Source organism: Centruroides sculpturatus, unplaced genomic scaffold, assembly GCF_000671375.1.
Source record: "Centruroides sculpturatus isolate CEXI.00-Female unplaced genomic scaffold, Cexi_2.0 scaffold1106, whole genome shotgun sequence".
Classification (NCBI taxonomy): domain Eukaryota; kingdom Metazoa; phylum Arthropoda; class Arachnida; order Scorpiones; family Buthidae; genus Centruroides; species Centruroides sculpturatus.
Genome location: NW_019385573.1, coordinates 233,567 through 243,978, shown reverse-complemented (window position 1 = coordinate 243,978; position 10,412 = coordinate 233,567). Strand labels below are relative to the sequence as shown.

Genomic DNA, 10,412 nt, shown 5'->3' with positions numbered 1-10,412 from the left:
AGCCAATATAAGTTTATCTAGTACAGATCGTGGTGATTTTACTGTATCTTCTTACTAAGTTATTAAAGTATAAAAATGTTTCATAATTATTTATTAATTCATTGTGTTTGCATGGCCATGCAACACCACGCTCAGACAAAATCATTTTAATTTCTTGTCTTTCCTTTTCTAAACATACACAATCAAAAATATAATGGTCACTGCCATCTGTAATGTTGCAGTGAGTGTATAAAGTTGTATTATGACTGGCAAATCTTGATAGGTATGTAGCAAATTTTCCATGGTCAGTAAAAAACTGTGATAACCAGTGGTCAGATTTTAACCAGTGGTATTTATAAATATCATTGATATTAGGAAAGAATTTATAGATTATTCTCTGTTCCACTTGTTTTGCCATATATCCAGGACTTCTCTCCACAAAAGTCTTTTAACAGTGGTCAAGCTGACTTTGTTATAAGAGATTTCTAGCTGCGAATTATTGGCAGCTGCTTTAGCTAATGCGTCAGCTCTTTCATTCCCGGCCAAACCGTGATGTGCCTTAGTCCACATCAGGCTATATTTGTTACTGGAAGTCATTATCAGATTCTTAATACGTATAGACAAAGGATGTAATTGTGAACTGTTAATGACGGCTAAGGAAGAAGCACTGTCACTGATGATCGTAATATAGCTTGATTGGTACTGAGTATTTGCCCATGTCAGGGCCATAAGAATGGCAAATAACTCTGCCTGGAAAATTGTTGTATATACACCAAGTCTAAAAGTGCTATGATGTATTTCATTATTATTCAGTAAGACAACGAACGAGCAGCCAACGTTACTGCCATTTTTCGATCCATCAGTAAATATTAAAATGCCATTATAATCTGTATTGTAAATAATGTTTATATGAGGTATACTCGGACTTGGTGACAAGCTAAAGGGGGGTTCAGATTCAAACTCCGAAGTTAAAATTGTATCTCTGGTTAGATGGATGTTATTCCCCCATTTTAGACAGCTGAGTTGGCTGTAGAACTGAATATGTAGTTCTATAGGAGGCTTTCGTGCTAACACTTGTAGGTAGGAAGTAGTTTTATAAGCTTTGGTGAGAGGGATCAAAGCTTTCCTCTGAGCTGATGTTAATTTACATTTAGGATGGGTCTTATTTGATGCCCATCCCCAACAACCACAGGCATAAGTGATAATTGGTATGAATAATTGATTGTAAATTGTTTCAAGGGCATCAAAACTAAGTCCCCACGTGCCACGAGCAACCTTAGTGAAGGCCTGAAAAATTAATCCAGTTCGCTTTGTTATATGATCAATATGAGGCTCCCAGGAGAGCCGGTAATCCAGAATAATTCCCAGATATGTCAGTGTTTTTTTGATAGTTATTGACTTTCCACCCATTTTAACAGTGGGGACACGTAAATAAAGATTAGGGCAACCAGGAAGGTTAAAAATTATGCCTTTTGTCTTATTAGAGTTGAATTGGAGTTTGTTTTCACGCCCCCAGTCAAGTATTTTATTCAATATTTTAGTGCCCTTTCTTTCTAAATCAGCTCTACTATTACCTCCAATGAGTATAAGCACATCACCAGCATACGCTGTAATACCGTCATGTCCAAAGTCCTGTTCAAGGAACAAGTCAAATGTTATGATCCAGAGTAGTGGACCCAGAACTGAGCCCTGTGGGCAGCCACGAACAATTTTTCTAGAAACCATGTATTTTCCGTGCTGCATTATTGCTGTCCGGTCAGTTAAGTAATTGTGAAGGAGTTTGTATAGATTTGGGGCAGTTCTTACGTTGTAATTGTAAGAGAGTTAATGGCCACCAACAACTATCGAATGCTTTACTAATGTCAAGGCTAACAGCCAAGACAAATCTGTTGTTATTGTTCAGCAAGAGTTGTACTTTGCTGATAGCATGATAAATAGCATCAGAGGCAGAACGTTGTTTGCGGAATCCAAATTGTGAATTATATAGTAGTTGATGGTATTCTACATGCCAATTTAATCTATTAGCAATTAGTCGTTCTAGAACTTTGCCCAGCAGTGAAAGAAGAGATATTGGGCGAAATTCTCCAGAAGTTCCTGGTTTTGGAATTGGCACAATTTTTGCCTTTTTCCACGATTTTGGAAATGTTCCTGAATAAAGACAAGCGTTAAACAAGTTTATAAGATGGTTAGGGATCAGTTCCCATAATTTCTTTACAATAGTAGCTGTTATACAATCGACCCCAGGCACCTTTCCAGTTTTTAAAAAGGAAATAGCATTGTTTATTTCATGCACAAGAAAAGGTGGGACCTCAGGAGTGTTAATGGTGTCACTACAATTTGTACGAATGTTGTGTTGGCTATCAGTATCTGAATGTTGTGGATCAGGAATACAGAATCGATCCATCAGTTTGTTTAATTCACTAGGAAAGTCACTATCAGAATTATTTTCTTCTTCGAGGTTTGTAAGAATTTGTGGTTTACGTAATTTATTGGTACATAGCTTGGTAATGTACCCCCATGGATTTTTGGAGGCTTTTTTGCAATAGTCTTTCCAGCAGTTTAATTTTGTTAATTTTATTTCTTTTTTATAGATGTTTTGGTGTTGCAAATACTCATTTTTAAGATTGGATCGCTGTGGTTCTCTTCTACATCTCTGGTATGCCCTTCTCTTTCTATTGCGTTCTTTACGAAGATCACTGAGCCTGGAAGTCCACCACGGGACCGGTCTTCTTTTCATTTTAGATTTTGGAATAAATAATTCACAGGCTCGATTTAATATTTTAATGTTATTGGTAATGATGCTGGTGACAGCTGTCATATTATCAAAATCATAGTCAATAAGTAAGCATTGTAGATAAGTATGCAAAGATTGCCAATCAGCTCGAGATGTATTGTATCTTAACTCGGTGTCATAAGCTTGAATGTCTATATAATTTAGTGCGATATTAAATGCAATGTATGAATGATCACTTAGTGATTCCTCATCCAGTACTCGCCAATTAGCAACCCTTGTTAAAAGTGAGCTAGTACATGCAGTCACATCCATGTGTCCCCACTATGAGATCTATAAGTGGGAGGTGACAGAGGATTATTAACAACAGTAAGGTCGTTGTTAAGAAAAAATTCCTCAAACTCTTCACCTCTATGATCTAGCTGATATCCTCCTCAAGAGGGGGAGTGGGCATTTAGATCTCCAGCCACTATGTGGCATTCTATAGATATTTAATATACTCTGTATATTAAATATCTACAGAATAGTTTATCAAGGATATCCCCAGCTGGTGCAGTTCTAGGGCAGTACATATTAACAAGTATCAGTTTTGTATTAGCGTCCTTAATTTTCAGACATATAATATACTCGTTACTATAAACTTGATGAAATAGTATTGGTAAATTCTTAATAATGATAATGGGAAATTATTTGTACCCGTTATGGTGATACAGTTAGTCGGAAAGCAACTAAGACGGTTATTATGACAATAGGGTTCCTGCACTAGTATGATATCATAATATTTTAATTGAATGTTTAACATAGATGAAGCAGCTATGCTTCTTCTTAAGTTGATTTGCAGTATACGTAAGGGGTTATTCATTGTTGTCTCCATAGTCGGTATTAGCAACTAATTTATTTTTAATTCTTACAAAGACTGGGCAGGAACCACTACAAGCGTTATGTGCAGGACTTCTATTTTTCTCATATTCACAATTGCAGCATTTAGGAATGTTTTTATAGTTAGGGCAATTACGATACTCATAATTGCCAGCACAGTGGCTACAAATGCTGGTATGTTGTTCGCAAAATTTTGTTGCATGTCCATATCTGCAGCAACGCAGACATTGTAATACCGGGCAGAAATCTGAGACTCTACACCTAGACCATTCAATATTAAGTTTTTCAAGAGCCTATAGATGTTTTCGTAGTTCGGGAGAAAGTTGGATGACCCAGTTTCTATAATGACTATATTGTTTACCTGCATTGAATTTTATCTTGAATTGATTTTGAAAAGTTTCTAATGTGTATTTTATCTTTTATAGAATCATTTTGTTCTAAAATATAAGCAGGAATTGACTCTTTGTTTTTTGTAGAGGGTACTGAGTGAATTACAATATGGGGTTGTCTCTTTTTAGGTCGTCTTGTTGTTAAATCTGGTAATTTTTCTTTTATGCACTCCTCCAAGACCTGTGTGTCTTCCAAATTCCTTGTTTCTATAGCTAATCCATCTCCGTTGATTTTTCTAATACGATCAACCCCTATATTTAGTTGTGACGATCTAATATTATCCTGCAATTTTTTGCGTACAGTGTCACTATTCCTTTGTGATTCATCTTTACTATATATCAGTAAAACCCCTTTTGATTGTTGTTTCTGAGGTATAATGTTCATCTTCTTATTATTATTTCTTTGGAGGACATCACTATAAGAAGATGAAGTTCTATACATTTGATTATTGTAATTTACTTCTATGTCCTTGTTCATTACGTTTTTATATAATTCAAGGTTTTCGGTGGTAGGTACTTTACTAACAATCTGATCAATTTTTTCAGATAGAATGCTAAGTTCATGTTTATATGGATTGTCAACAAATATGTCTATGACTCTTTCTAAACAATTTATGATGAAAACTGCATGTTTTGGAGTACATAGTTTGCCTCTATTGTTTTCAGCTATATAAACCTTTAGTTCACCCACCACCTCAAGTGCGGATTAATTTACAGTTTTTTACACAGATAATTTACAGTTTACTTATAAATATTTACAAAAATTATAACATATTCGAGTACTGTACTTTCTTTATCCTTTTCACACTACCTTTTCAAGTAGCATCTTATAGCATCTCTCTGCATATCTGTTAANAGAGACCTGCTGCAATGTGTAAAAAGTCTGTATCTGTATGAATGTGTGAAGAAAGTGTTCCTCCACCACCTCCTCACAACATCTGACTACCCGGCATAATTGGTGACTGCTTCATTTTCATTTTTTTATGGTACGGTTATTCTATGCTGCCGAACGAATTATATGTTTTAACATGTATTTCTATGAAAAAATGTGTTTCGTATAACAGACTTTTCACTAAACGGACGTGCACCTGGAACGGATTAAGTACGTTATACGAAGCACCACTGTACTTTCTTTATCCTTTTCACACTACCTTTTCAAGTAGCATCTTATAGCATCTCTCTGCGTATCTGTTAAGATGGGTCGAGTGAAATCTTCAGATTCCAAAAACTCTTCTCTCATCGTAAGAAATCTGATATGAGGAAAGAATGGATCCAGTACTTCTCGAAGAAATTTATACTTGATTACTCTTTTGTTGGGCCATCTTAAAACCACCGATACGATGTCCGTTTTGTATATACCTCGATATATAGGCCGATTAACGATTCTGTGGATCGTTTTCTCCGAGCAATCCAGCTATTCGTTTGAATGAAATATCTCGTCCCATTGATTACTAAACATTTGGTTACAAGTGTATTGTAATCTGTTATCTTCTTGTTAGTATGCAAAATCATACACGTAGCAAATATCCTTAATTCGAATCCAATCAGTCACGTATTGTCTGCAGTTTTTGTTTAAAAGAGTTAAGTGTAATTTTTTTACCTACGATGAAGACTTCCATTGCACTTTAGACATATTAAAGATTTCTTGTCCATCAAAGCAATTTACACTGAACATTATGTTATATTGTTTCAAAATAATTAGAATATATTTACTCTTTGATTTGTTTCAAAATCTCAAAACAATATGGCAAATAAAGAGTAGTTAATTTGAAATATGAAGAAGAAAGAAGAAACGTATTTGATCTTGCACTCTGTGTGCAGACTTTCTTTCGTGAAAAATTCAGAATATTATTTGTCAGAAATACGCTTCTTATTGTTATTTACAGTTTTCAAACTGTAATGAGGGAAGTATCTGCTGTTATTATAGATCACGTACTTTAAGATGATTTTATAGTTGTTAAATTTGAAAACAAAATTAAATCTTTTTTTATTTGTAACATTGTGTAATCTATGTAAATGCTTATTTGATGTGTTTATACATGTTATTCTAATAATTATATTTTTTCACTAAATTTTCTATTCTCTGTTAAAACGATAACAATATAATGTGATGGACGAATAGATCCTCAATAAAATGTTTTTCTAAATTTTAACTAATTTGGAATTTGATCGTCTAACTTCGATGCTTTTATCAAAAGTTAGGCTAAAATCCATAAAAATTATTTCCCACGGACTTGGTTCCTTGTTGAGGATCATCTCTCTAGTTATTACTGTGTCACCCGGAACTTTCGATAAATTTCCAGTATTGGACGCCAGTTTTTTGCACGGAAAAGGTTAACAACTGACTCCTGACCTCATGGAAAAAATCCAGAAGGAACCCAAATAACAAGGGAGAGCAATGACAAATTCAGTCAGTCGTCTTTAAAGTTCGCTTCCTCGAAAAGTTCGTCCACAAAAGTCGTGTCCAAAGTGTGCTAAAATACTGTGCCTTTGTCAATATCAACATACGGATACCTAGCACGTCCGAGTTCTTGATTTATTCTACACCAGTAGGATACCTCTCTTCGAAGACCTGTTACCCGAACGATTCGAATTAAAATATCCTTCGACCACCCGAAGAATTCAACGAAAATCCGAAGAATCCCGTGTTTAAGTCGTCAAGTCATCAATTTTCAACTTCTTTATAAGGTATTTATCCACTCGCGGATATCCTGTAAACTCTCTCTCTCTCTCTCTCGCGACAGTTAGATTCGATAATCTGGGGATATAGGATATATATATCAATACAAGATGTCGATAATCGTATACCGTGTACTCCTGCTCGTTAAAATAAATTTGTTATTGTCTATTAATCTGGAAACCGAGTGAATCACTTCTTCTTTTCTCTCTCCTCATCTCTACTCCGAATCCAACCGCTCACCCGCTACCGCTCGTGTGACGTAAAGTCGCGATTTCCGAGTCCCTAGAGATTCGGTGGTGTCACGTCCTGACGCGGTGACAAAGAGACACCGACCCTATAGTCACAGTAACATAATGTTCAGTTTTAAACTGCTTTTATTACAATCCATGTTAAATTACATTTTTTCTTCGTTTGTGTATTTAGAAGATAAACGTGAAATCTTTACATTGTGAAAAGTGCAATGGACGTCTTTATTGTAGGCAAAAAATTAAACTTAACTATCATACATTAAGAAGGATAGCAAAGAAAGACATTCATATTTTAAAGTGTTTTTTTTTAATATTACACTAATGAACATCACTTTATCAGTTTGCATAAGTCACAATTCATATGATTTCAAGATATTTTTTACATCTTTTCACAAAGATATGAAATTTAGAAAATGATAGTCAGTACTGTCGTTAAGCTTCAAAGAGGAGAAACAAAATCGTACCACAGACACTAACTTTAATACATACAGAAAAACTTCCGAAAGTTTTCGCATTTATCTAAGTTTTAATGTCCCTAAATGTCCAAAAATGTAAAATTTCGAGAGGTTATTTATCTGACCAATTGCCATACTTTTCCTCTGTTTTATATAACAACCGGTAAAGTGAAAGAATTCAAATGTGATGTTTCGGTCGAGCTAATGTAAAATGTAAATGAAAAAAATGCTAAATATTGTAATGCAGAGCATAAAAAACGAAATTAATTTCGATAATTGAAACATCCAAACAATAGAAGGCACTTTGACAACAGGTAACTATGTATAAAGACCACAATAAATTATAAGATACTACACCATGCGGGATAAATTTGTGGCCTTAAGTTCTCAAATTTTGAAAAAAAGGAAAATTTATTAAAAAATTTAAAATATAACAGTGTTTCTTATACAGAAATTTTTGTTTTTCATTTCCTTTAATTTATTTCTTAGTCTGTCGCTTTATCTTAGGGTTCTGTATATATGCACTGCATTGTAAAAATGAACAAACTAAATTAAGATAGAATAACACGTACTATTTATAAACTAGACATTTTGAAATATCCTAATAACATATAATACAAGGTCCTAATGTGCAAGGGCCTAATGTAAAATGTATGATGTATAATGTGCAAGGGCCAATTAACATATAATACGTACATTAATTATCTACATATGTGACGTTAACAAAACATAATTCAGATACCAAAATAAAACCTATGAAAGTTTTCATCACGGTAGATTTTTATCGATTTCCATCAGCAATAGACAGATTTCCAGTTTTTGTAATTTGTGTCTTGCAGGCGTCATCATTTGTTCTTGCCAGTTCCACGAGAGACGACAGAAGCGAGTAAATGGCACTGATCACCTGAAAATACAAATCGATTAGGTTATCATTTAACAGAAATTTTTGCAAAATTCAAGTAATATAAAAATACAAATTTAAATATCAAATACTCTGATGACGAAATTCTTTTTTATACAGAAAAGTTCTCCGACAGATAAACCAATTGGTGTTCGTCCAAACCGTTTCATGAAATCCAAAATCTAACAAGAATAAATATACAAATATAAATTACACATCGTGTCAATAATATTAATATAAGAAAATGACAGTAAGAACTACCTTGAGTTTATACAAAACAGAACAACGACTCGAAGATAAAATGTCGCATTCGTAGAAATTGCCATACAGCTAATTAATAAACGAGTAGAATATATAATTGAAATGACATTTATTATATCTTATATTAATTATTTTATATCTCACCTGAGCATTTATTCTTGATAATCCATAAGAAACTACAATGCTTAGAAACAACATAAGAAAGAAATCTACTAAAAGTTCTCCTCTGAAATGTGGATCTAAATCGAAGAAAATCACAAGAATTATACTAAAACTTGTATAATAAATGGCATAGCCATATATTACAGGAACGAAATACTTTCCGATCTCATTTATATCTTCGATAAGCAACCAAATTCGGGAATGAGGTCGTATGATATTTTCGAAACTTTCAACATTTTCAGGAGATTTATTTATCTGAAGAAATGTAGAATTTAGCCGCTTCAAGTAGTCGGATACGAAAGATAATAGAATAATCTGAGAGAATGCGAAAGTTAAAAGGTTATAGGCATTGAAGATTAAAAAAACAGTAAAATCGATAGTACAAAAAACTCCTTCGAATAAAGAATATTTCGAGAAAACGGGAAATATGCATACATCCATGAAAACAACTAAGGACATCATGTAGAAGATATAGAAAATGGAACCGAAAACAAATAAATTGAAAATATTTTGATACAACTCGGGTTCGACGTCGCCAGTGATTTCGATCGGATTCGGATATTTAACTCTTTTAAAGAGACTAAATTGGAAACAGGCTAAAACGGACGTCATTAATATGGTCGGCATGAAAAACTTGGCCGTGTCAGAAAAATATGAGATAATTTCGTCACAAACGACGTCGATTCTCAACATCATAAATAACATTAAAATCGTGTTAAAATAAAGAAAAAATTCTACGATATTCTGGTAGAAATTGTAGAAATGACGGCTGAATTTCTCTTTGTCTGTATATTCGTGGACGTAATGAATTGCTGTTATACGAGATATCTTCTGTAGAAAACGTAAAATCTCCATGATTGGTATTTTTCCCAGTGAAATTACTTAGCTATGGATTTATTCATGCGGACCTTATTGAATTAAAGGGTGTAGGAAACTGAAGTACGCAGCTTTTATTAACTGGCGATAATTATTTTGACGTCCTCTGTTACGTCACTGGACGAGATTTCGAATTTAATTCAGTTAGCTATACAAATATTTAAATACATAAATGAATTTAACTTTACATAAACTGTATTGGATGTGCAGTTGTATTTCCACTTAATCAAGTCAAATGAAATTTATCTGGCAGTAAAGTACTGTACATACGTCAAGTAAATTCATTTAATAAATTTTTAGATTTGTTTATAGAAGAGAAATTCATTTCGGATTAAATGGCTTGCGGGAAGTTTATTTTGTTTGTCCTAATTTGTAATTTGAAATAAATTATTGAAATTTGTAATTTTATTGGTTTACATTTGAATATAATAGAAATGGAGCATTTATTCTTGACTTTATTAATTAAAAATGATCAAATATCACAGATTTATTGGAAAATTATGTCCGATTTCCACGTGCAGTATTAAAGGTAGTATATAGGGGAGATCGGGGCAACTTCGGCATGCGGGGCAAGTTTGTCAAGCGCTTTTTTTAAAAAACAAATTAAAAAAAAACTTTGATTATAGGTTAGGCAGTTGAGTTTCATTGGTGGCTTGTTGAGTGTAGTGTTTTTATTGTTCTCCAACAAGCGTAGTTGAATTATCAAGCAAATTTTCATTTTCGTTCAATTCCATATAATATTTTTTTTCCATTTATATTGAATTGGCAGGTTTTGTTATAATTCCATGATAACGAAAGTTACTTTTCCTGTTAGAAGGATGTAACTTCAACTTATTCACGTGGCCAGATCG

General features: G+C 33.5%; 1 protein-coding gene and 1 pseudogene across 1 annotated transcript; both read right to left on the bottom strand.

The window, feature by feature from the left end:
* Positions 1–369: 369 nt before the first annotated feature.
* Positions 370–1,389, bottom strand: LOC111640238. The gene has a single exon (XM_023386236.1). It carries the CDS (start codon positions 1,387–1,389, stop codon positions 370–372), a length of 1,020 nt encoding a protein of 339 aa, XP_023242004.1.
* Positions 1,390–8,142: 6,753 nt separating this feature from the next.
* Positions 8,143–10,412, bottom strand: part of LOC111640236 — a 6,154-nt pseudogene continuing 3,884 nt past the window's right edge.

Coding starts and splice junctions, on each gene's coding strand:
- LOC111640238 (XM_023386236.1), bottom strand. CDS start 1,389: ATGGGTGGAAAGTCAATAACTATCAAAAAAACACTGACATATCTGGGA.